This window comes from Natator depressus, chromosome 21 (assembly GCF_965152275.1).
Source record: "Natator depressus isolate rNatDep1 chromosome 21, rNatDep2.hap1, whole genome shotgun sequence".
In the NCBI taxonomy this organism is placed as follows: domain Eukaryota; kingdom Metazoa; phylum Chordata; order Testudines; family Cheloniidae; genus Natator; species Natator depressus.
The window spans coordinates 669555-695830 of record NC_134254.1 but is presented as its reverse complement, the minus strand read 5'-3'; the positions used below and the strand labels follow the sequence as shown (position 1 = coordinate 695830).

General features: G+C 40.6%; 2 protein-coding genes across 2 annotated transcripts in view; both read left to right on the top strand.

The window, feature by feature from the left end:
* The first annotated feature begins 715 nt into the window (after positions 1 to 715).
* LOC141975525 (bile acid receptor-like) lies at positions 716 to 21536 on the top strand. Its single transcript, XM_074935956.1, has 11 exons — positions 716 to 798; positions 7633 to 7759; positions 12297 to 12662; positions 16096 to 16236; positions 16935 to 17074; positions 17182 to 17286; positions 17411 to 17510; positions 19178 to 19306; positions 19762 to 19881; positions 20065 to 20178; positions 20539 to 21536. The coding sequence occupies exons 2-11, from the start codon at positions 7669 to 7671 to the stop codon at positions 20775 to 20777; spliced, it is 1545 nt and encodes a 514-aa protein (XP_074792057.1). The 5' UTR covers positions 716 to 798; positions 7633 to 7668; the 3' UTR covers positions 20778 to 21536.
* Positions 21537 to 25084: 3548 nt separating this feature from the next.
* SYCP1 (synaptonemal complex protein 1) overlaps positions 25085 to 26276 on the top strand; it is a 69962-nt gene continuing 68770 nt past the window's right edge. Inside the window, exon 1 of the mRNA XM_074936011.1 lies at positions 25085 to 25248. Coding sequence (XP_074792112.1) covers positions 25141 to 25248 — 108 coding nt within the window. The 5' untranslated portion in view covers positions 25085 to 25140. The remainder of the gene's footprint in view (positions 25249 to 26276) is intronic.

Genomic DNA, 26276 nt, shown 5'->3' with positions numbered 1-26276 from the left:
GAAACAACAGAAAATCACTCCAAAAGACCCACATACAGAGATTTCCTAAACTTCTCTAGAGTCCATTCTGGAGGTGTGCACATCAGAATTATGTGCTGTTAGGATCCTGAGTGATCCTGAGCTGTAGAATTCTAGGTATGTTCAAATTATAAAATACACAGCTGTAACAGTTGCCTAAGTGCTGACAAACAAATGGCAAAACTATAGTCAACGTGTAATGGAGACATGGATTAATCTTCCTGTACAATACAGCAGCACGTATGTTAAAATTAAAACATGTAGAAAAAGTTCAACGTTTACATAGTTTAGAGATAGTGGCTTCACAAAGTTTCCAAATTCAATTTATTATGGCACATATACATGTTAAAATAATACTATTGCAATGTATGTTATCTATTAATGTGCAGAGATGCCAGTGTTAAGCAATCAAATTAGGAGAATGTCAAATTCTATCAAGAAAGCAAAATATTTAGTAAGCTGCCTAGAGAGAACTCTGGGAAAGTATGACGTGAGAGTCCCAATGGCCTCTGTCCCTGATGATACAGTTATTATTTGATTTATGTGGACTTGCAGCTGCCCTTGCTTTGACCCTAGGAAGGGCTGTGTGGGAAGTTTGTGTCTCAGATAGGCTGAAGCGTTGGTCTGCAGAGTGTCTGGAGCCGAAGTGTATGCAAAGAAACTGATAAATAGGGAAAAGGCCCAGTTTGCTCCAGCTGGAAATCAGAAAGTTGAAGTAACTGCTGCATCCTCACAGACCCACTCTAGGAAGAGAGGGCATTCTCTCCAGAACTACTGTATGTAAGTATTTTATTTAGTTCTCTAAAAGCTTGGGGGTTTTACAGTATCAGTCTACACACAAATTAACTGTGCGCTATTAAGATATTTGCAGTTTAGAACACTTTCGTCATCTGATTTTTGAAATGCTGATCAAGGAACAATAGAAAAATGTATACCTTTAAAATAAGGTGTTCTTTACTGCCAATCGTTTTGTTTCAGGAGTATTATACATATGTAAACTGCTTTGGTGACCTACAATATACTGGCCATTCAAGAGATGCATTTTCCCCTCCTGACGATAACAAGGAAGTGCAAAATTCAGTGCAATATAAATAGTAGTATTTTAGTCACGTAATTATGCAATGGCAGCTTCTGAGCCCCAAGGATTCTGTGCAACATTCAGGATTAGATTTGGTGGTAAATCTGGTGTCTGAGGCACAAATGTGTCTGTGAACTGTGTAAAAATAAATTAAATGTAATTTTTGATGTCCTTTTAAACTAACTTTTTTTTTTTTAGTGGTGGATCCATTTCAATGTTACCCATTCTCCACAAACCAGACACGCAGACATCAAAGCTGTACGGTGATAAAGGACCTGCCTCCCTTTATTTTTCCAATTTATTTAAATTATTCCTTTTAAATAATTAGACACACAGCCATTATTTAAAAGATAAGTAGCAGAGATTACAAAATCGTCACATACAAAACTATCCATCAATGGATAAAGCAATCCCGGTTACAGAAAGTCCCCAAAAAGGCACCATACAGACCGATAAACAGAGTAAATACTATTTATGGGGGGGGGGGTGTGAAGCTTTCCTCAGAGAGCAGTTTAATTTGGGATTCTTCACATATTAAAAAAACAAAAATCCCCACAAGAGCTCATATTATTAAAAGGCCTGATTTATGCAGCACTATGTTATCTGATTCTATTAGCTTTCTTTGCAAAATGAATCCACTCTTAGTTTAATCACAGAGGTGGTTAGAGGATTGCCTTTTGAATGCAGCCAAATATACTACCTGGGATGTCAGAATATAGTAGCCAGTGAGAGTGGCTGGTAACTTCCTGTCAATTCTTGGTTTAATTTTCAGAACTTCAGAAAGTACAACTCCCTCTCTGGAGACCAAACAAAGCTGGGATTAAAACTGAGATTGAAATCCACTGCCTAATTCATGCGGTTGTTCATTCATGCTTTCTTTCCCAGGATATGGGGTGCACTAAATAAATCTAAAAGACCTTCAGCCCAAGTTCCTGAAATTCCTTTGGAACAAGAAATTTCCGTTTTGACACAACTGTCAAAATATTTACGATAGATGTTAATGTACTGTCAATTCAGACATTTTGAAGAGCTCCCTGGAGGGTCTCCTTAAAGAAATATGTTCCACATGGTAATAAAATTATGAAAAACAACATAGCATCTTCTGCCATTAATAACATGAAAACAGATGCACAGTATGTCTTTAGTTTGTATACGTGACTTCTGGTAAGTGACTCAGATGGTTTTGTGTCATGAGTTCATACTTTACTTTTTATACATTAAAACATCACTTTCCTTTAACTTTTGATAAACTGAAGATGAGTGATGAATCCTTTGATTAGGATTAATAGCTGAATATTCCTGAACCTTTGTACGACATGCAAGATTTACAGTGGATGGCTAACCTACTGTTTCAGTAGATGTTCCAGTTTACATTTTGTCACCTGCTGGAGATTTAATACTATCAAAAATAAGGTTAGAAAAGCAAAACCGTATGATTTTTCAGATGTGCCTTAGGCTCCTAAGTGCCATTGACTTTAATGTTTGTCAATCAATTAGGCACTTCTGAAAAATTTACCCTAAGTCATTGTGAAAAGGACATTTTATTTCTTTTATATGCTTCCTAAAAACTAGGAAAAAAGACTTTCCATACAAAAGGCTTAGCAGGAATAAGATCAGAAACAGTAAAAAATGAGCAGGGCGTAACGTGTATCCCTATCCAGGAAAAACTCATCTTAAGGCAGCCTAACTAAGGGCTAAAGTGTTGGGCCCTAAGTGTGGCACTAATTGAGATCTTAGATAACTGATATGATAGTAATTGCTCTAATTAAGGGGTGCATCACAGTTCCCAGTCTATCACCCTGTTTTCAGTTGCAACTTTCAGAAACTTACTTTTTAGGTTAAAATTCCCCAGCTTCGTCTCTGTGCAAAGATTTTTTTTTTTTGTCTTTTCTTTTTAAAGTGTAAGTAATGGTCAAATAAGAGAAGTGTGTGTGTAATCTTTTTCCATTATAAAAAAAAATGGTGGTAACTCTTCTGTTTGGGATAAAACATTAAAATTTGTCAGAGAAACAGCTGTCATTGAGGAGAAGAGGTTTTGAGTGTTCTGGTGAAATCTGGTTATGATTTGATCAAGTTATGATACTTTGAAAATTGCATGCTGAGCAATTGCATTTTTTTTTGCTAAGTTCCGCATAGGCAACTAAGGAAGGCTGTGTTCTGTATGTATGGATGCCTAACTGAGAGTATGTGAAAGGAATACTGCACGTAAACATGTGGGGTGAGGAAATACTTCCAAAGAGTTCTTGGTTCAGTCCCTGCAGACCTCGTAAAGTCTAAGAGATTAGAGACAGCTACCTTGCAAGGAGCTAGGCGCCTACCTCTGCTGGGATTCTCTGCTGTGAATCTTCTTCTGGAGTTAGGCACCTAAGTTGTTGTTTTTTACATGAAATGTTGGGGGCAGGAGGCGGTAGCAGCAGTAGTCCTCTTATAATCTTTAGCCCAGTAGTTAGGACCCACAACGAGCTGGTGGGAAATCCAGGTTCAATTCCCCCATCTACCTGCTATGGAGAATTAATATGAACTTGGGTCTTCCACTTGTCAGGAGAGTGCCCAAACCACTAGCTGAGTGTCTCTCTCTTGGTTTCCCCTGTTAAAGTCATACCACTTTGTATACATAATTAAATATGTACTGGGTCAGAGAGCATGTCAGACTGACTCTATAGTCCAGTGGTTGGGGCACTCAGCTAACTAGAGGAACACCCCAAGTTTAAATCCCTTCTCCACATCAGGCAGAGGAGGGAAATGAGTCTGGGTCTCCCACAGCCTGGGTGAGTTCCTTAATCACTTGGCTAAAGATTATAAGGGAGGCTACCATCTCCTCCCCCAGCCTGGCTGTTTTATGTGGGGTTAGGCATGCTGTGATTACGCATACTGCGTTGCATCCCGCAGGGTAGATAGACAGGAAATGCCTAATTTGAGTATCCCACTGGGGCTGAAGTGTGAGATAGGCATGGTATGCTTAGACTGAAGCAGCTGTGGGTATGCTCGCTGGCAGAAAATTCAGTGACTTGGGAATTTAACAGTGGAAATATAGATATGTAGGCACTTAAGGAGCCTCCAGGGTTAGATGGTAGCAGCAGAGCAAGAATTTTGAGGATCCCCATGGTGCCTAAATGTTGGCACCTATCTCCTCTTGTGGAACTAGCCCCATACTGAAATGCATAAAACACAAGATGATAGAATTAAAGTTGAATGTTCAATCTTAACTTTGGCATTTCCTAACTTTGGAGAGCTTTGCTATGCAACCTTAATATTATGTTATTTTTTGGATGAAATATAGAGCATAATTTAACTTTTGTTTCTCCATGATCTTGAAAGACCATCACAAAGAGCCCAATCCTGAAATCCTTTCTCAAGCAACACTCATTTAAATCAGTGGAAGCTTCGCCTGAATAAAGACTGGTTCATTACATCAGGATCAATTTAGACACATTACAGATGTGAATGTGGGTTTTGTAAACACAATTTACTTTTTTTACAGACTCAATCAGTGTAACTTTATTTTACTTTGGAATACTTTCACATAGAACAACCATCAAAAGGATGTTGGAAACACATACTTCCATCAGTTTAAAAAAAAGCATATTTACCAAAGGAAAAAATTTAGACTTTGTCCATGCCAAATTGATCTGATTGATAAGGGGCCCCACCATGATTCACTGAGTCACTTCTCTTTCAAACAAATATTTACTAGCAGAGATAACAAAATGGCAGCATTCCAGCCTCACAGCACCTTTTCTCCTTGTGCTGGTGACATGAGGGGAAAGTTTTCTATTCCATGGATATGTCTATGTTGGGGGAGGGTTTTAATGTGTATTTTGGGAGGGGAGGTGTATATACCTTAAGAATTGGCTTCAGTTCAGATTCCCTGATGTCATAAAATCATCTTCTCAGGTACAGTAAACTATTCCATGTAGCCTGCTGTGACCATCTTTCAGGTGAGCCCTTAAGATCCAAGCTCTTATCTGCTCTGCAGGAGTCATTACAGATCCCATGACACCATCATTTTCTTTGAGTATGGATATGTCTACACCGCAGAAGAAAGCGTGCCTACAAGTTTGGGTAGGCACATGCTAGCTTCACGCAAGCTAGAGCATTAAAAATAGCAGCATGGATGTTGCAGCATAGGCTACCCACCTGAGTACAAGCCTGCCCAACCCCGTGGATCCAAGCTTAGGTGGCTAGGCCATGCTGCTGCCCAGGCTGCAATGTCTACACTGATGGTTTTAATGTGCTAGTTACAGCAAAGTTAGTGTCTGTCTCCCTAGGCTGGGAGGAGTGCTCTAAGCTGCAATGTAGACATACCGTAAGAGTTTAACCTAGTATCCTCCCCAAACCACTGTGGAGCATACTATGTGCTTGGTGGCTGCAGTTCAGTCATTTTGTGTATCAACTGTGAATTTCTTTGGGATAAAAGTTCTAGTGGAAATGTAAAATATTGGGTGCATCTCCCTTAGGGTTCATCTACATTTCAGCTTGGGGATGTGTCTGAGGCAAAGCTAGTTTGAGTACCTCTATGTGAGCTGGGAATCACATCTCCCAGCTCAAATACAGATGTATCCACAGTGTGAGTATATACTATATTCTTTTTCTGTAGCACATTTCAGCATTTCATACAAGTTTTCAATTACAGCATATGTTTTGTACACACTACATATTTTACATAGTCTATTTTAGAAATGTTTTAGACAATTTTAATTTTTTTTTTTTTTACCAGGCATTCCTTTTATCCCTCCTCCGGTGAAGTAAGGTGCCTTACTTATCATAAGAATGGCTATCCTGGGTCAGACCAAAGGTCCATCAAGCCCAGTATCCTGTCCTCTGCCAGTGGCCAATGGCAGGTGCCCCAAAGGGAATGAACAGACAGGTTATCATCAAGTGATCCATGCCCTGTCACCCAATCCCAGCTTCTGGCAAAGAGAGGCTAGGGACACCATTCCGGCCTATCCTGGCTAATACCTATTGATGGACCTATCTTCCATGACTATATCTAGCTTCCTTTTGAACCCCATTATAGTATTGGCCTTCACAACATGCTCTGGCAAGGAGTTCCAGAGGTTGACAGTGCATTACGTGAAAAAACTTTCTTGTGTTTGTTTTAAACCTGCTACCTATTAATTTCATTTAGTGGCCCCTTGTTCTTGTATTATGAGAAGGAGTAAATAACACTTCCTTATTTACTTTCTCTATACCACTCATGATTTTATAGACCTCTATCATATCCCCCCGACTAGTCGCCTCTTTTCCATAAGTTCAACTGTTCAGTACTTAGAGAGAAAATTATGATTATTAATCAACTTTAAAAACTTCTAAATATTACTTAAAATAGCTTTACTGTGATGATTTCAATAGTCAGAAATGTGGTATAATTACAGTATTTTCAGCCCAGTTCAGTAGGTGTTAATCTTAAGGTTCCTCTGGAGGAACAGATGGTTCCTCCAGAGCTGAGTTGAAGCATATTGGTTGGGGATAGTGCTGGCCAGAAATTTGCTCTGTCACTGCCCATCCTGTACTTGCTCTGGGGACATGCACAGAACTTCTGAGTCCAAGGCTATCAGACTGGTACTTTTCATCTCTTTGACCCTCTGAACTCACTCCTATCATGCACTTTTTATTTTTTCCATATGCTTATTTGCCTCCTTCATCTTTGTCATCCCTCCTGTTTGCTAAAGGAGAGACCATTAATATTTTAGTGGTGAGGCCCCCTTTGGAGCCTGATCTCTTCTGGAGAAGTCAAATCGACTGGTACCTTTAATCAATGCAGTTCCCCTAATCCTTCGCCACTGTGGAGGGAAGAGAAGGACACTAAGGATAGGTCTACACTATGAAATTAGGTCGAATTTATAGAAGTTGTTTTTTTAGAAATCGTTTTTATATAGTCGATTGTGTGTGTCCCTACACAAAATGCTCTAAGTGCATTAAGTGCATTAACTCGGCGGAGTGCTTCCACAGTACCGAGGCTAGCATCGACTTCCGGAGCGTTGCACTGTGGGTAGCTATCCCACAGTTCCCGCAGTCTCTGCCACCCATTGGAATTCTGGGTTGAGATCCCAATGCTTAATGGGGCAAAAACATTGTCGTGGGTGGTTCTGGGTACATGTAGCCAGGCCCTCCCTCCCTCCGTGAAAGCAACGGCAGACAATCATTTAGCGCCAGACTTTAGGCTGCAGTAGTGGCTTCAGAGCAACTCCACTGCTACTATGAGATTAGTGTTGGGGAATATTAATCCTCCTCTAATTATTTGGGATGGGAACATAGTTTAGAGTAAAATCAACAACATGAGAAGACTTATAAATGAATCCTCAACCCTGTTCATTAGCACCAACACAGTCTGAAATGTAGACTCACAGTGACTTTCTGCCTATCTGAATTTCTCTCATAATTTGCAAATGGCCTCATTTTCTGGAGAGGTTTCTTTTTGTTCAGGGCTGTTGAACCTGCCTCCCACAATTCTTTCTGAAGTAATGTTTGTCTTCTTTCTAATGAAAGGCCGAGTCTTGACTTTTGAAGTAACAGGCAATGTTCTACTTCCTCAGATTTTCTTCTTAAAAGCCCATCATACACCAAAGTGAATGAAACAGTTGGAGCTGCAGCAGAGTATGGCAAATACCTTTGTAACTGTATCTGATGGGTACTGTCTTGCTGAACCCATTCAATATTATGGTGAGTAAAGCAAAATGAAAGTATTATGAAAACTCGGAAAGATTGTCCGCAGCAGTTACTCTTTTCTTTTGGTTTATTATTACAAAAGGTGCCTACCTTGAAGATCTTGGCACTTATACATTCAAATGGGGAATGATCATCAAGCAAGTATGTTTCTAGTAAGTTCCCACAGGGATCAGTTCTTGGCCCTATGCTATTTAACATTTTTATTAATGACTTCAAAGAAAAGGTAAAGTCATCACTGATACAGTATGAGATGATACAAAAATTGGTGGGAGTGGTAAATAACTAAGAGGACATGTCACAGTCTAGATTGCTTGGTAAACTGGGTGCAAGAAAACAATGTGGTGTAATACTGCTAAATGTAACATCTAGGAGCAAAGAATGTAGGCCATACTTACAGGATGTCATGTGGGACTCTATCCAGGGAATCAGTGACTGAAAAAGATTTGGGGGTCGTAGTGGATAATTGTTGAATATGAGCACCCAAAGTGATGCTCTGGCCAAAAGGGCTAATGTGATCTTTGAGTGCATAAAGAGGGGAGCTTATTTTACTTTTGTGTTTGGCACTGGTGTGACCGCCTACTGGAATAGCGTGTCCAGTTCTGGTGCCCACAGTTCAAGAAGGATGTTGATAAACTGGAGAGGGTTCAGAGAAGAGCCATGAGAATGATTAAAGGATTAGAAAACATGCCTTATAGCGACACACTCAACGAGCTTAATCTGCTGATCTTAACAAAGAGAAGGTTAAGGGGTGTCTTGATTACAGTCTATAAGTACTTACCTTGGGAACAAATATTTGATAATGGACTAGTCAACCTAGCAGAGACAGGTATAACATGTTCCAATGGCTGGAAGTTGAACTTAGACAAATTCAGACTGGAAATAAGGTATAATTTTTAACGGTGAGGGTAATTAACCACTGGAACAATTTACCAAGGGTCACTGTGGATTTTCCATCACTGTACATTTTAAAATCAAGATTCAATGTTTTTCTAAAAGAGATGGAATTTAGGAATTATTTTGGGGAAGCTCCAGGGCCTTTGTTGTACAGGTCAGACTAGATGACCACAGTGGTCCCTCCTGGTCTTGGAATCTGAAATATCCAGTGAGAGAGATTCAAAATTCATTAAAATAATTCAGATACAAAAATCTGTGCATTCAGTGTGATATGCTGACCATCAGTTTTATCCCAGGGTTGCATGGAGCAGTTTTTGTCATCCTCTGGTACACAAAGGTTAAAAGTCTATGTATCATTAAACTATTCCAGACATACTGTAAAGGCCCTATGACTATTGCTCCCGCTCCAATGTGACTATGTAATTGAAGTTAGTATCTGGCTCAGGATGAGTGAACACTAAAGTCCTGATCAAAAGCCCACTGAAGGCAAAAAGTCTTTCAAGATACTTCAGTGTTCTTTGGATCAGGCCTGAAAAGTAGACTGAAACATGATACATAATGTACTGAAATATGCACACATTCTTAACAAAAGAAAAGAACAGGTTAAAGAATATTTAGATAAACTAGATGCATTCAAGTCAGCAGGGCCTGATGGAATTCATCCTAGGGTAGTTAAGGAACCAGCTGAAGCAATCTCAGAACCATTAACAGGTTTCAGAGTAGCAGCCGTGTTAGTCTGTATTCACAAAAAGAAAAGGAGTACTTGTGGCACCTTAGAGACTAACAAATTTATTTGAGCATAAGCTTTCCTGAGCTACAGCTCACTTCATCGGATGCATTCAGTGGAAAATACAGTGGGGAGATTTATATACATAGAGAACATGAAACAATGGGTGTTACCATACACACTGTAAGGAGAGTGATCACTTAAGGTGAGCTATTACCAGCAGGAGAGCGGGGTGGGGGGGGACCTTTTGTAGTGATAATCAAGGTGGGCCATTTCCAGCAGTTGACAAGAACGTCTGAGGAACAGTGGGCGGGGGGGTGGGGGGGAATTAACAAGGGGAAATAGTTTTACTTTGTGTAATGACCCATCCACTCCCAGTCTCGATTCAAGCCTAAGTTAATTGTATCCAGTTTGCAAATTAATTCCAATTCAGCAGTCTCTCGTTGGAGTCTGTTTTTGAAGTTTTTTTTTGTTGAAGAATTGCCACTTTTAGGTCTGTAATCGAGTGACCAAACAGATTGAAGTGTTCTCCGACTGGTTTTTGACTGTCATAATTCTTGATGTCTGATTTGTATCCATTTATTCTTTTATGTAGAGACTGTCCAGTTTGACCAATGTACATGGCAGAGGGGCATTGCTGGCACATGATGGCATATATCACATTGGTAGATGTGCAGGTGAACGAGCCTCTGATAGTGTGGCTGATGTGATTAGGCCCTATGATGCCATGTACATTGGTCAAACTGGACAGTCTCTACGTAAAAGAATAAATGGACACAAATCAGACATCAAGAATTATAACAGTCAAAAACCAGTCGGAGAACACTTCAATCTCTTTGGTCACTCGATTACAGACCTAAAAGTTGCAATTCTTCAACAAAAAAACTTCAAAAACAGACTCCAACGAGAGACTGCTGAATTGGAATTAATTTGCAAACTGGATACAATTAACTTAGGCTTGAATCGAGACTGGGAGTGGATGGGTCATTACACAAAGTGAAACTATTTCCCCTTGTTAATTCCCCCCCCGCCCACTGTTCCTCAGACGTTCTTGTCAACTGCTGGAAATGGCCCACCTTGATTATCACTACAAAAGGTCCGTCCCCCCCACCCCGCTCTCCTGCTGGTAATAGCTCACCTTAAGTGATCACTCTCCTTACAGTGTGTATGGTAACACCCATTGTTTCATGTTCTCTATGTATATAAATCTCCCCACTGTATTTTCCACTGAATGCATCCGATGAAGTGAGCTGTAGCTCAGGAAAGCTTATGCTCAAATAAATTTGTTAGTCTCTAAGGTGCCACAAGTACTCCTTTTCTTTTTGAGAACCATTAACAATTATCTCTGAGAACTCCTGGAGGGCAGGTGAAGTCCCAGAAGACTGGAGAAAGGCAAATATAGTATCTCTCTTTAAAATGGGGAACAAGGAGGACATGAGGAATTATAAACTAATCAGCCTAACTTTCATACCTGGAAAATATTGGAACAAATTATTAAACAATCAATTTGTAAGCATCTGGAAGATAATAGGATAAGGAATAGTCAGCATGGAGTTGTCAAGAACAAATCATGCCAAACCTTCTTTGATGGGGTTCCTAACCCAGTGGATAAGGGGGAAGCAATAGATGTGATATATCTTGATTTTAGTAAAACTTTTGACATGGTCTCATGTGACCATCATGAACAAATTAGGGAAATGTGGTCTACATGAAATTATTATAAGATGGGTGCACAAATGTACGCCAGGAGCAGTTATCAATGGTTCGCTGTCAGACTGGGGGGGGGGGCGTATCTAGTGGGGTCCTGCAGGGGCAGTAATAGCTTCAGTACTATTCAATATTTTTGTTAATGACTTGGATATTGGAGTGGAGGGTATACTTATAAAATTTGCAGGTGACTGTGCTGGGAAGGGTTAAAAAACTGGGAATGTTTAGTTTTGAGAAAAGAAGACAGAGTGGGCACCTGATAAGCCTTCATATATGTTAAGGGCTTTCTAATTATACAGGTAGTTAAACACTGGAATGAGCTTCCAAGGGAGGTTGTAGAATCCCCATCATTGGAGGTTTTAAAAACATGTTGGACAAACACCTGTCAGGGATGGTCCAGCTTTACTTTGACCTGCCACAGCACAGAGGGCTGGACTTCATAGCTTCTCAAGGTTCCTTCCAGCCTTACATTTCTGTGATTCTTGTACATTTTGTTTCATATTTAAATCAACTGCAAGCATGATAAATAACTAAAAACAACTCCTGTCACAACACTGTACAAACATATTACTGAAAATGCAAGTATGACTATATGAAATCTGGGTTACACAGAGAAATATTAAATAAAACATGTTCTGGCATTTGTGGTCTATTGAATATCAGCTTTGAGATGTATATGTGATGGTAAAATATGTCACCCTTTGGAATTTCTGAAATGTCCTTCTCTGCTTGTTAATCCTTTTTTCATTTTCATATAGTGTACCTGGAATGTGTTTTTAATACAAAACAAAAATGTTTCCCTACTTAAAATGTTTGTTTATTTCGGGGTAAATTTTCTGCTGGACTGACACCGGGTCTCTTTTCTGGAGCTCAACCTTAGTCATCATTAATGAACTGCAGGCATAAGTCTGAGTACACCAAACTCTCACTACCTGAATTGCCTGCAATTTAACTATCTATGGAAAATTAAATTACTAATCTACAGGATTCCAGTAGCCCACAATATGACACTGACCAAACACATGAAAAGAATTTACTAAGAAAAATTGCAGGCACCAATTTTTAGGTGCAAAAGTGAAGCTACCCTTCTGAAAATTTATCTTAATATTGACACATTATAAAAATAATTTAATATTTTCAGGTAAATGAAGTCACAAATTCTTCCACAACCTTTGTTTCATTCTCATTTTTTTCATTATCTAGATGTTTTGCCAGAGCACATCAATTATCAGCTGCAAGACTCAGACTTTCAGGCTACTCCTTACTGCCAGTATTCAACTGTTCAGTTTCCTCCAGTGTTACAGTCACAACCTTCCCAGTCACAATACAACACATACAGCCTGGATTCTCAGTACAGTGATGGGCAGTACATAATCAGTAATTGTGAATTAAACCAGCCCTCCTGCATGGTTGCCCATAATAATGATGATGATGGATATCATGGACTAAAAAGGCCAAGACTAAGTCATTCCTCCTTGCGAATGAAGGGTCAGGAAGAGCTCTGTGTTGTATGTGGGGACAAAGCCTCAGGATACCACTACAACGCGCTCACTTGTGAAGGCTGTAAAGGTAAAGGAGAAATACTTTTATTTTGTGACTTGAAAGAAAACTGCCCCATATTAATCAGTGCAGCGTGCTGAAATTCCACATGTGCAATTTTAAATTAACATATTTATGTTAATTTTCAACTGACATTTTGGAGGACAGCTGAAGTCTAGATGAAGAGTGGAATAACTTATGGGATCCTCTCCTTTGAATCCCACTACTGACTGCTCCTTCTCTGCTACATCAGACTCCTCTTCTTGTCCTTGCTTTCAAGTATCTACATAACTCAACTCCTCTGTACTTATCTACCCTTGTCTCTTTACATGCTGCCCCATCTCCTCTGTTCCACCAATGATGCCAGACATCCACTCATTTGTCAGGTATGTCAAAAAAAATCTCCACCCTTCTCCCTCCCTGCTGCTCCCACTGCATACAGAAGTCTTTGACCACTACCCTCACTACATTAAAATCTGTCCTCAAGATCTATTGCTGCTGTGAGAACTATAGGTTGGGAAAATTCTGGAACTCTATCATACAACACACACACAAAGCTAATATTATTCAAGCAATATGTTGCAATGGATAACTACCCCCTTGACCATTTCATCCATATTACTCCTCTTCCTCTATCTTTTATCTGCCTGCTTGTCTTTTAGCTTCTAAGTTGTTCAGGGCAAGGACCGTGCCCTCTTTTGCATTTGAAAAGTGCCTAGCGCATTGTGGAAGCTATCAGAAACAGATAATACATTATAATATTGGTCCCAGTTTCACATTTTTGTGGAATTTAATTAATATCTATTTTCATAGTAAACATTATGTGAGGTGAAAACTGATTTCACACAGTGCTACACATCGCTCTCGGGCCTAGCTGACTTCAGTAAAGTTGTGTCTGCGTATGCTGGTGGTGACTTTGGCTCATAATGCCTATGTATTACTGTGTTTTTTCTCTCTCTGCTGGGCTTGGATCCCTGAGGATCACTGCAATTTTTGCATTTATCAAAGTTCCTTTTTCATGGAAACCAACTCATTTCTCAGGAACCAGATAATACAGCTCTGACAATGGCCAAAGCGATCCCTACAAAGTGGTGTGTGGCACTCATAAGAACATAAGAATGGTGATATTGGGTCAGACCAATGATCTGTCTAGCCTGGTATACTGTCCTTCGACAGTGGCCAGTGCCAGATGCTTCAGAGGGAATGGACAGAACAAGGCATCTATCGAGGGATCCCTCCCCCATCATCCAGTTGCAGCTTCTGGCAGTCAGAGGTTTTGGGACACCAAGAGCATGGGGCTGCATCCCTGACCATCTTGGCTAATAGCCAGTGATGGACCTATCCTCCATGAACGTAGCTAATTCTTTTTTTAACCCAGTTATGCTTTTGGCTTTCGCAAAATTCCCTGGCAACAAGCTCTACAGGTTGACTGTGAATTGTGTTAAGAAATACTTCCTTATTTTTGTTTTAAACTTGCTACCTATTAATTTCATTGGGTGACCTCTTGTTCATGTGTTATGTGAAGGGATAAAAAACACGTCCTTATTCATTTTTCTCCACACCATTCATGATTTTATAGACCCCTATCATATCTCACCTTAGTCACCTCTTTTCTAAACTAAACAGTCCCCAGTCATTTTAATCTCTTCTCAGATGGCAGTTGTTCCATACCCCTAATCACTGCTGTTGCCCTTCTCTGTACTTTCTCTGATTCTAATGTATCTTTTTTGAGAGGGGGAAGTGTCACAGGGTGGTCTACTCATCACCGGGTGGCATCCCCTACTGGCAATTTTGGGAATCACCCCCTTTCTTCTATTTCACTGTTGCAGCTCTTCTCCTGTTCACTGAGTCGCAGTATGGCTGCTTTGTGACTAGGATACACTGTGATTTCCCCTTCCGGGGGTCTGTCAACGTCCCCCTTCACAAGCAGTGTCAGGCAGTCCTTATGCCCACTTCCCTGACTATATCATTGCTGCAGTGACTCAGACAGTTTTCCATTCACTGCCCCCTAGCAATACCACTCTGCAGTAAATGGTAGGGGAACCCAGGCTTGCCCTCTAATCTGGATTCCAGTTCAGTGCCCTATAGTGAGCAGTTAAGGTCTGGACTTCCCTGGACTACTTCCTACCATGCTTCTTTCAGTTTCTCTTTCATCAGCCTTCTCCTCTCTGTTAAGCCTACTAGATAAACCTTTTCTCAGGGGTTTCTATCTCCCCTTCCTTCTCCTTGCTTCAGGGAGAGAGACTGTAGGCTTCCTCCCTGCTGCCTCCCACACTGTTGCTGGCCTCCTGCCGGTTCCCTCACAGCTTCCTTCTCATTGGCAGCCTCCACACAGTTGCATCTTAACTGATTGGGCCTACCTGGCCTAATTCAACTCTTTCAAGGCTGGAGTGGGGAGTACACCCCATCACGGGCAATCAGAACTGCACATAGCATTCAAGATGTGCATGTACCATGGATTTATACAGTGGCATTATGATATTTTCTGTCTTATTATCTATACTTTTCCTAGTGGTTCCTACTACCATTCTATTAGCTTATTTGACTGCTGTGCACACAGAGTGGATGTTTTCAGAGAATTATCCACAATGATTCCAAGATGTCTTTCTTGAGTGATAACAGCTAATTTAGACCCTATTTTGTATGTGTAGTTGGGATTATGATTTCCAATGTGCATTACTCTGCACTTTTTAACACTGAACTTAATCTGCCATTTTGTTCCTCAATCATCCAGTTTTGTGAGATCCCTTTTTTAACTCTTTGAAGTCTGCTTTGGTGGTGAAGCACTGGAATGGGTTACCTAGGGAGGTGGCGGAATCTCCTTCCTTAGAGGTTTTTAAGGTCAGGCTTGACAAAGCCCTGGCTGGGATGATTTAGTTGGGGATTGGTCCTGCTTCGAGCAGCAGTTTGGACTAGATGACGACCTGAGGTCCCTTCCAACCCTGATATTCTATGATTCTAACAATCTTGAGTAATTTTGTATCATCTGCAAACTTTGCCACCTCAGTGTTCACCCCTCTTCCAAGTCGCTAAACATGTTGCCTTTGCTGTGTTCTCAGCCTCTAACAGGCCTATATTATTTTGCTCATTTCAGTTTTCTTGGAACTACAGTGTCAAGTGTTAGTGTTGGTCAGACCTCCTACTTGGAATATGGTTTGAGCCATTACTTAAAAATGGGGGGAGGGGGTGTATGCTGATTTCCTGCCTCTCTTAATAGATCCTCTTTTTATTGGTAAGGTGCCTGTCACTAGAAAGGGAGTTACCTTGGTCAAGCACTGGTTAATATTAGGCATAAAACAGCAACAAACGTAATCAATGAGAATTAAAATGTCATCAGTCTAATATCTAACCATCTGATCCTTTCATTGTAGAAACATCATACACTAACTCTTTAAATAATTGAGAGTGGAATTACAAAGATTTCTTAGATTCCTTCCCATCATCCAAAATATCTTGTTTCTAGGATTCTTTCGACGTAGTATTACCAAAAATGCAATATACAGATGCAAGAATGGTGGCCACTGTGAAATGGACATGTACATGCGGAGGAAGTGTCAGGAGTGTCGCCTGAAGAAGTGTAAGGCTGTGGGAATGTTGGCAGAATGTAAGTGCTCCACTGCTCCTTACAACTGCAACAAATTCTCTGGCATACTATTTTTCAAAGCCAGTTTCTTTATTTTTTTGCTTTAGGAAGTTTTAACTTTGGAGGGTCCTCTCCTAGGTTCAGAGAATATGTGGTATTCCTCTTTCCACCCATATTGGCCATCAGTATTTGGGAAATATCCTCTCTAAAGTGATGCAGACTTACTTATGATCTAGAATTGCTGTGTCAGGCATCTTAACTGAATCACAGAAGGGTCTATGAAATTGCCAACAAGAGATAGCTAAAGGTGGTGAACTGTGACTGATCTCCATAAGCGTGTTTAATATTCTTTCATGTTACAACAAAGAGAAAAAAGAAATTTTGCCCATGCTCATTCTTCATGAGAAACCCTTATGTTCATATGGTACAGAGTCTAGGTTAAGAGAATGTGACGTCAGACTGTTTGGCCCCTGCCCACATCTAGGCTATTGATAGGAATTGACTGACAAAACTCATTATGTTGCCACCATCATAGGCAGAACCTGGAACTACCTGTTAGCTGAGAACATTCATAGGTAGGAAGCTGCTTTCCATATAGGTGATAAGCTACCGAGATGCCAGACTTATAAAGTCTGCATAATAACACAAGGGCTTGTTTTGAACAGTACAGGTATTTGAACTTTAACAAGTACTTTGATCTAGAATTATATATCTTACAGGTTTGCTGACTGAAGTCCAGTGTAAATCAAAACGACTCCGAAAGAATTTCAAGCAGAAGAGCACTTTCCTTTGTAGCATCAAGGTGGAAGATGAGGGAGTAAACAGCAAGCATGTTTCATCCACAACTAGATCTGGAAAAGTGGGAGATTTTACCTATTTAAAATGTATCTTTTCATTGTTACACATTATTTTTACTTTAACACACATGTATTGTCATTTATCTGATTTTTTTTTTTTTTTTTAAAGATCCAAGGGAGGATGGAACTTACTCCAGTGGAACATCAACTTATTGATCACATTGTTGCAGCCCATCAAAAATATACAATTCCCCTAGAGGAAGCAAAGAAGTTTGTACGTGTTCAGAATGCACAGGCCACAATACAAAGATATTAATTGCTAGAATATTAAAAATTAATATACTATTAGTGTATTTTGGCAATACCAAATGTTCATAATCTTTCTTTCTTTTATTCAGCTGCAGGAAACTGCAAACCCTGAGGAGAGTTTTCTGAGGCTCTCAGAGACAGCAGTTGTTCATGTGCAAGTACTAGTGGATTTCACGAAGAGACTCCCAGGTAACTTTGTAAAATAATTTAACAAACTCTTCACCACAAGCAGTATAATTTAGCCTTACTCTAAAAGGACATTTATTTATGTGGCATGCATACTCTAAGAAAAGATATACAGTTCAGAAACTATTCAACTGATTAATTTTACTTGCAAATGTTAATAATTAGGGACACTCTGGTTATCTTCCCTAGAACTGAGGAAGACCTCTGTGAAGCTCAAAAGCTTGTTCCTTCCACCAACAGAAGTTAGTCCACTAAAAATTATTACCTCACCCATGTTGTGTCTCTCGTATCCTGGGACCAACAAAGCTACAACAACCCTGCAAATGACAATTAGGAAGGCCATTAATTCGCTAGCATCTGAAAAACAAAGAAACAGTTCCCTGTTCTTTCTTTCAAGAAGCAAACTCAACATGTATGACACACATTTAGCTTTAATAACAGTACAATTCACAACCTTTTTTCCAAATTAAAAAAATCAGATAATATACAATATGTGAGAATAGAGCCATATTTTCTCAAAAATGTACAATTAGAAATGCTGTCTCAAGTGTACTATTGTTCATCTTATTGTCTGAACTCTGTTTCACTTTGTCACAGCAAAAAGTGAAGTTACTTTGTGTCAAAAATAAGAGGTACACTATCGAGATAAAATAATGAATGGTGTGAGAAGACAAATCAGGCACTCCCATTCATCCTCTCGTATAATACAAAAACAAGGAAACATTTGATTAAGTTGAAAGGTGATACATTTAAAACCGATAAAAGGAAATACTTTTTTTACACAGTGTACAATTAATTTGTAGAACTCATTGTCAAAAGATATTGGGTTTGTCTACAGCAGGAATTTTCACACTAATTATCTAGCACTAGTACAGCTTCACTGGTGGTAGCACTCGTGGAAAAACAGGAATGTTCACCACCACATTAAGTAAACCTGCGCTGATCAGGATTAAGAAATCCTTGCAATTTAACTGAATGTCCCCTTGCTCTTGTAGGAGACCAAGAGGGGAGTACGTGTCTGTGGCTAAACAAACCATCCACAGTTACACCAGACAAGATAACAAATGTATGGGAATATAAGCCCTCAGGCTGCAGGGCAGGTTATTCCAAAATTCTCTACTGGTTTCTTGCACCTTCCTCTGAAATTTCTAGTATTGGCCACTGTCAGAGACAGAATGGTGGAGTAGATGGATCACTGGTCTGATCCATGATGTCAATTCCTATGTAAATGTAAAATATCTAGAAAGACCAGAAGACACTGCTAGCTGTGATTGCTCCTTTACTGCTTGGTGCAAATATCTTGCCTTTGATGCAACTACGGGTCCTACTGTCTCTTAAAGCCAGAGACTAATAATTTTTGCAAAAAGAAAAGGAGTACTTGTGGCACCTTAGAGACTAACCAATTTATTTGAGCATAAGCTTTAGCGAGCTACAGCTCACTTCATCGGATGCATACTGTGGAAAATACAGAAGATGTTTTTATACGCACAGACCATGAAAAAATGGGTGTTTATCACTACAAAAGGTTTTCTCTCCCCCCACCCCACTCTCCTGCTGGTAATAGCTTATCTAAAGTGATCACTCTCCTAATTTTTGGTAACTTATATTGGTAGCCTGAGGCCAAACAGCAACCCCTAATTTTGAGTCTTACTGAATATTCTTCCCTACAGGATTTGAAAGTTTAGCCAGTGATGACCAGATTGCATTGTTAAAAGGTTCAACAGTGGAAGCAATGTTTTTGCGTTCAGCCCAGATATATAATCAAAGAGTTAATGAATGCCAATCATCAGTGAGTGAAAGTAAGTAACTTTTAATGCTAACAGTTGTGTGAATTCAAACAACAGTTTTGTATTTGTTGACTTATTTTTTTCAGCAAGCCTGGCTCCTCTGGACACTGCACCTAAATGGGTTTGTCATTCAAGCATAGAAGGGTGTTTTTTATAATAGCTTTGATGATGATGTCCACCTACCCTTCACTTTTTTAGAAGACCCCAACAAATAACAATAAAACGGATCCTTTCTTGCCTCTCATTAGCCCCAAAGAGGTCGCAGAGCTTCTGGAATGTTTATACAACAGAGTACTGGGTGGGTGGGGAGGTATGTGAACTTAACTGTACTGTGTATCCCCTGTATTGGATTTACAAATAGTGCACCCTTGTCTAGGACTCATTTGCAAAACATTTGCAACCCAATGTTTAAATAGGGTAAAATTAAAAGCAGAAGTGGACTTTTAATATTGTTTCCCTTGCTCTAGGTCATGTAAGATTTTCTGATCATGCTGTGTATTGTCATGTTCAAGACCTTGATAAAAGTACTATTTATTCCATGGAAATATCTCACAGTGAAGAGAGTCCAACTTCCACAACTACCACAGGTAGATGAGCCCTCAATACCTCAAGAATGATCATTCTTTTACTAAATTTGCTAATAATTTTGAGATTAAATAGTTTGAGTATTTTAAAATTACTCAAGTTTTTTTTTGAGAAAATGAATTGACAATGGTAACACAAGTTTGCTCCTGGATTGATTTTTCAATAGCTTGATTTCATTTCTGAAGGTATCACCGAGGAGTTTATCACTGCGCTATTTTACTTCTACAGAAGCATGGGAGAACTTAACGTGACTGAGACGGAATATGCCCTACTTGTAGCAACTACTATATTTTTTTCAGGTAAACTTTCAGATTAATGAAGAGTGATTATGTTACATGTGCAAATTTTTAAAAAACTTTAAAAAAAAGTTAACTGATCACTTTCAAATCAAACATGCTCAAGCCACTGTCCTAAGAAGCGAAAAGTGTGTAACTAATTATGTGGTTGTTTTTTTGGTATAATTTTTCCTCAATGTATAATATTTCTTGAGTTCAATTTTGCTAATCATTGTATTTCATTTTATGCCTTTCATTTATGTCAAATCCTGTTCTCATCATTCAAATGAGTAGTTTCACCAAAATTAATGGGAGTACTCATAGAAAATAAAGTGAGTAAGTTTGGTTCCCAAATTATATTAATATACTATTGTTGTTTTGCAGATCGCCCACTCCTAAAAAACAAACAACATGTGGAAAAACTCCAAGAACCCCTTTTAGGTATTTTGTACAAATATTCAAAAATTTATCATCCAGAAGATCCACAGCATTTTGCACGCCTCATAGGGAGGCTTACCGAACTCAGGACCCTCAATCATAACCATTCAGAAGTGCTAGTAATGTGGAGGACAAAAGACCCCAAACTGACCTCTTTACTCTGTGAAATCTGGGATTTGCATTGAACACCTTACCTATATTACTGTTATTACACACATGGCTGATTTTCTTTAAACTTGCAGAAATGCACACTGTTCAGAAACATCTTACTTTTATAAAAATATACTAAAATTTTCACTTATTTTATATGGCTGCAGCGTCTTCAACAAATATTGTATTTATCTATAGTAATCTATATTTTAAACAAAAATTGGATGCAGAAGTCATGCTCTGTTGAAGTGATCCAATATAAAACATATAAAATTTATCTTAAACTTTATTACTACAAAGGGGGGGGGAGAGTAGGATTTAAATCAGTTTCACAGTTTGAACTGAATCCCCAGAAAAAATACAGTAGCAGATCCTTCATTTAAAAACAAACAAAAAATCTAATCATCCATGCAAAGTTGTATTGTGCTCTTACTTAGGTACTATGATTCTAATATTGTCGTGCCATTAGACTAAAAAGTTAATTTCCTGGGATCCGTTCAACTTGTGCAACATCTTCCTTGCAAGAATTATGTAACCATGTTCGGAAATTTGACAGATGTATAATCCAGTGGGTCCAAAAGGCCCCAGAAAAAGTAGGAAAAAGGATACAGTGGCTCAAGTGGACACTGCAAGTATGTTATTAAAACTTTTAAAATCTTGAAGGCTGAGTGCATAAATTATTTGTCACCTGAATGTGACCCTGGCAGGATTATTTTTACACATGAATTACTCTGGAATGGTTTCTCCAAAGCAGATAAGCACAATATACTTTTTCAATTTCAGCAATATAGGTCCCCCCCCCCCTTCTTTCTTACCTACTATGGGTGAAATCCTGTCCCCACTGAAGTCAATACCAGAATACCAACTGACTCCAGTGGGACCAGGATTTAACTCTGTATTTTTGCCTACCAACCATATTGCAAGTTTTATGGAGAATGTCATAAGGACTCCCCATTAATGTTTGAATTCTCGGTTACATTTATCATGACTATAATGGGGTAGAAGATTCCTATATGCATTTGAGGATTCTTTTTCAAGACACCAGTCCCAATTACAGGCACTCAAATTCATTTGTTGTACAACTTCATAAAATAAAATGGAAATACAGTGGAAATTAATGTTACTTTTCTCCAACAATAGTCATGTTCTGGACGGATTGAGATCAATGTTCTACTGCTGGCATATGCTGTTCCAGAGTATGCTCCATCTTCCAGCATGGGCTATATAATCTCATTTCCTTAATGGGTGCAAGGACTCCAGCAGCATGCTTTTCCTGCATCAGACATAGCATCATGATAGATTATGTTGGAGGCAGAATACTATGAAGAGTGAAATCATCCTTCTCTTACTCAGAATCAATAGAATTACTTATGTGAGGCTGTCATGGGGTGAATGTACCCCATGCTAGGCCAGCAACCAAAGGGTTATTACAAGCATTGCTAGCCACTGCTGATTGGCAGTCTCACAGCAGCTGGGAGGATAAAAGTGCTGGGAAGCAGAAAGGTGAGGTGACTGCCAGAGGAGTGAGCAGGCCAGAGAAAGGAGCTTCTGCAAGCAAGCTACTAAAGAGCTCCCCAAGACAACAGCTCAGGAGGGGATGAACTGACCAACAGGTGAGAGAGCCTGCAGAGATCCAGGGAAAGATAGGAAGGAGCTCAGAGCACTGTCCGTTGAAGAATCCTGATCCTGCTTATCTAGCTTGAGGGCTCAGAGCTGGAACCCTGTGGAGTGGGTTCCCATACTGAAAAACTTGTGAGTGAAGAAAGGTTTTGGGGGGAGGGATAGCTCAGTGGTTTGAGCATTGGCCTGCTAAACCCAGGGTTGTGAGTTCAATCTTTGAGGGGGCCATTTAGGGGTGTGGGGCAAAAATTGGGGATTGGCCCTGCTTTGAGCAGGGGGTTGGACTAGATGATCTCATGAAGTCCCTTCCAACCCTGATATTCTCTGATTCTATGTTTTCAGACTCCTGGGCATCAGGACTGCTAGACTGTAAGCCCCAGTGCTGTGCCATGCTTGACCAGAGGGGGTGCTGTTGCACTGATGTACCACCTCACAGGTGAACAGAATCTAGCCAGAAAGGGGAATAACTTTTTGAGTTTTTTTTAATAGTTTTAGAAAATTACATGCACCCATTGGAAATGTACATCCAGTTACACAGTGGGCACTGCCCACAACTGTGTGGGTAGAATCCCATTCAGTCTGTTAGTGCCCTCTATCTTCCTAAAAAGATAGGAATAAAGATATGATGGGTATATAAAGCAGACTATAATAAAATCTTATGTATTTTAAACTTTCTACACAGCCATTAAACATTTCTCACCACAGAATGAACTTTCAAATAGTTTTATCTCAGGATTATTATTTTAAAAAAAAAAACCACCACTAAGAGGTAGGGTGGTTTTGGTTGTTTTTTTTTTTTTTTTTTAAAACAATCAAAACATCATAAATGTGAAAGAGGATCCGGCAGCTGGTGTGCATCTCCTCCCACAATGAGTTTGCTATTGCATCTAATCATTTTCTTTACTCCAGACACTTGTCTAGCTTCATTTTGGAATGTCTTTTTTTTCAATAAAGTTTCATGATACTTAAGGGGCAGCTGACTCGCTTTGCTAATGTTTTCAAGGTTATGCTAATATTTTGGCAATGTTAATGAGCACCTATTATATTTTGTCATTAAAATATTTTCATATGGCAGATTAAAAACCATGTATGAATACTTTCATATATTAGATATGGTTTGATTCAATCTGTCTCACACCTGTGGATCTTTCATCACTTTTGAATTATAATACAAATAGTGAACACAGACCAAAAGTATCTTATCTTTAATACAAAACTTAAGTTTAAGATATCCTGTTTTTTTCAGAAATTATATATATTTTTGCCCTATATACATACTATTAGTGTTTTTTGCTATAGTTTGAGACTTATATTTTGTATGGATTTAGGAAGAGTCAAATGAGTGCTTTAACCACATACAGTTGTAAGCTATGTGCATCAAGTATGACTGTACTGCGACCTACACACTCTGTTATACTGACTAAAAGGAGAGGAGAATATGTAAAGCTTTACAAGGCACCACAGCCTTAAACTAAAGGAATGAAAGGAACAGGTGAAACAGAACAGACCAAGTGGAGATTATTAGGACAAAAAGGAAATGGAGATAAAAGGAAAACGAGTGAAGGGTGTACACTCATGAATTAGAGTGTTCCTTCTAATTTAATCTTCTTTTCCTCCTTACCCCAGTTTCCATTTCTTCTTCTCCCTCTCTTGTCTGATAAAATGAGATACAGTAAAGTGAGTACAAAAGAGCTATTTTTAAAGGCAATTTAAAGTGTAGTACTATCTTGAAAAATAGGTCTGTAACAAGCAGGGGTGGAGATTTCCATGTTTATCACCTTCAGTGCTGTCCCACTCAAGTTTGCTGTTCAGATAAAAGTAAACAGGGGAGGTGTACATGTTAGATTTTTGTTTTTGGTCATGTCACCTTAAAAATCCACTGGGCTCTTTCCTCCTTATGCACTATCACAGTAATAGCACACTGATGAAATTACTCTCTCCATAGCACCTGTGCAAAGCCAGTAGTCTTTAAGACAGGTGCAACTCAGATAATTAAGAAGATACAGAGACTAAGACACTATTTGGCATAGCATGGAAGGCATTAGGTTTACACAAGTACTACCAAGAGCAGAAGTTTGCCTGAAGAATTATTATTGATAATGACAGATGATTTCTGAGCTGCACCAAGTAACCCTGAGATCTCAGGGAGAAGGTTTGAGGCTGGCAGGTATTCAAAGCACCCTTTTCCCTGAGAGGAGTTGCTGTGAGACAGTGAATATTGGAGCAGAGGAGGCTGCTATATCTCAACACCTCCTGCCACAGGAGACTACACCCTTCTCAGGCCGGCCCTGGGGAAGCACCCTGATGCCCCCAGCCTCGGGGTCAGTCTGTTTCCAGACAAGGCTGAGCTGTGAAGGGGGCGTCCCTGTTTCTCCTGCCCCACCTGAGCCGTCCCCCGCCGGCTGACAGCCTGATGAGCTTCCACGCGCCGGGGGCCAGACTCGCGTCACCCAGCACCTGGGCCAGGGCTCCCCACGCAGCCACCGCGGCCCGTCCTGGCCCTCTCCGCTGTCCCCGCGGGAACAGCAGGCGGCCTGATTTTTCTCCTTCCCCCGCCCGCAAGGCGGCTTTGGCCAGCTGTCCCCCGCCTGGTGCTAGGCAGGCGCCCTTCGAAGCGCCTCGCGGGCAGCGCGCGGCCCACAGGTTTCAGGGCTGGCTCGCGCTTCCCGCCTTTTTCGCCTCCCTCTGGCTCGCGCGGCCGTTGACCGCCGCGCTCAGGGGTGGGGCGCGGTCCCTGTCTTTGGAGAGCCTGGTTCTCGTGCTGCTGGGCCTGGGGAAATGGAAAAAGAAAAGCCCTTTACACTGTTCGTGCCACCCAGGCTGAGCAGCAGCCAAGTGTCTGCTGTGAAGCCTCAGGCGAGCGCCAGGGGCGCTGGAGCCTGTCAGGTAAACATGGCACGAATGAAACGGCGGCTTTTCGGCGCAGCGATCGCGGCTGTGTGTCGGTGCGGAGAACATTCAGACGCGAACGGAAGGCGAGACCTTTCCATGCCCCCCTTCCTCTTCCTGCTGCGGACAGGGACTGCGTGTTGTGGGGACCCCGGGGCGGCCGGGCGGGGGGCCGCGACTCGTGGGGCCGTCTCTCGCCAGCTGTATTCCCCACGCCGGGGCTGTGGGTTATCGTTAGCGCAGTACGGTAAAGGCGCTTCCAACCCGGCTCTGCCTTTTCCTAGCTCGATGTCAGAAGGGCCGCACAGACCCTCCTGCTGTTCCGCGAAGTCCTGTTCTTGGAGACCAGTTCAAGGATCTTGTCGAGAAATATTGTCGTCTTATAGTGTAGTGTAATTTCTAAATTGAAGCTCTAGGCCTTCCTAATTGAAGTACTTTTATTACAGTGGTTCTCATCTAGGATTGCCAATTCTGGTTGGACATGTTCCTGGAGGTTTCATCGCATGACATAAAATTTAATTGACTATTATCTTTAATTCCTGGAGACACCAGGACAATCCTGGAGGGTTGGCAACCCTGTCTCGACCAGGAGTCCAGGGCCCCCAATGGGGCCGTGAGCAGGTTTCAGGGCCTCTGCCAAAATAAACTAGAGAGCAGGGCCAGTGGAATCGAGGGGAGAAAGCTGAATCCTGAGCCCCGATGCTCCTGGCTGAAGCTGAAGCCCGAGCAACTTAGCTTCGCGGGGGGGGGGCCCTGTGGCGTGAGGTCCTGGGCAGTTGCTCTGCTAGCTACCCCCTAACACTGGCCCTCGCTATTAATCTACTGAAAAACTGTTGCAGTGTCACAAGTGGGCCAAGGAACTTGTATAGCATGGGAGTGAGGAGAGGAGAGCCTCAGAAAGAAAAAGGTTGAAAACCCATGCATTATTTGGTGTATGTGTATCTGGAAGGTTACACCTGTTGCACTTTGAAAGCTGCAGGGAGAATTATGGTTGTAGCTAGCCTTGACAGAATTTGCTGTTTTGT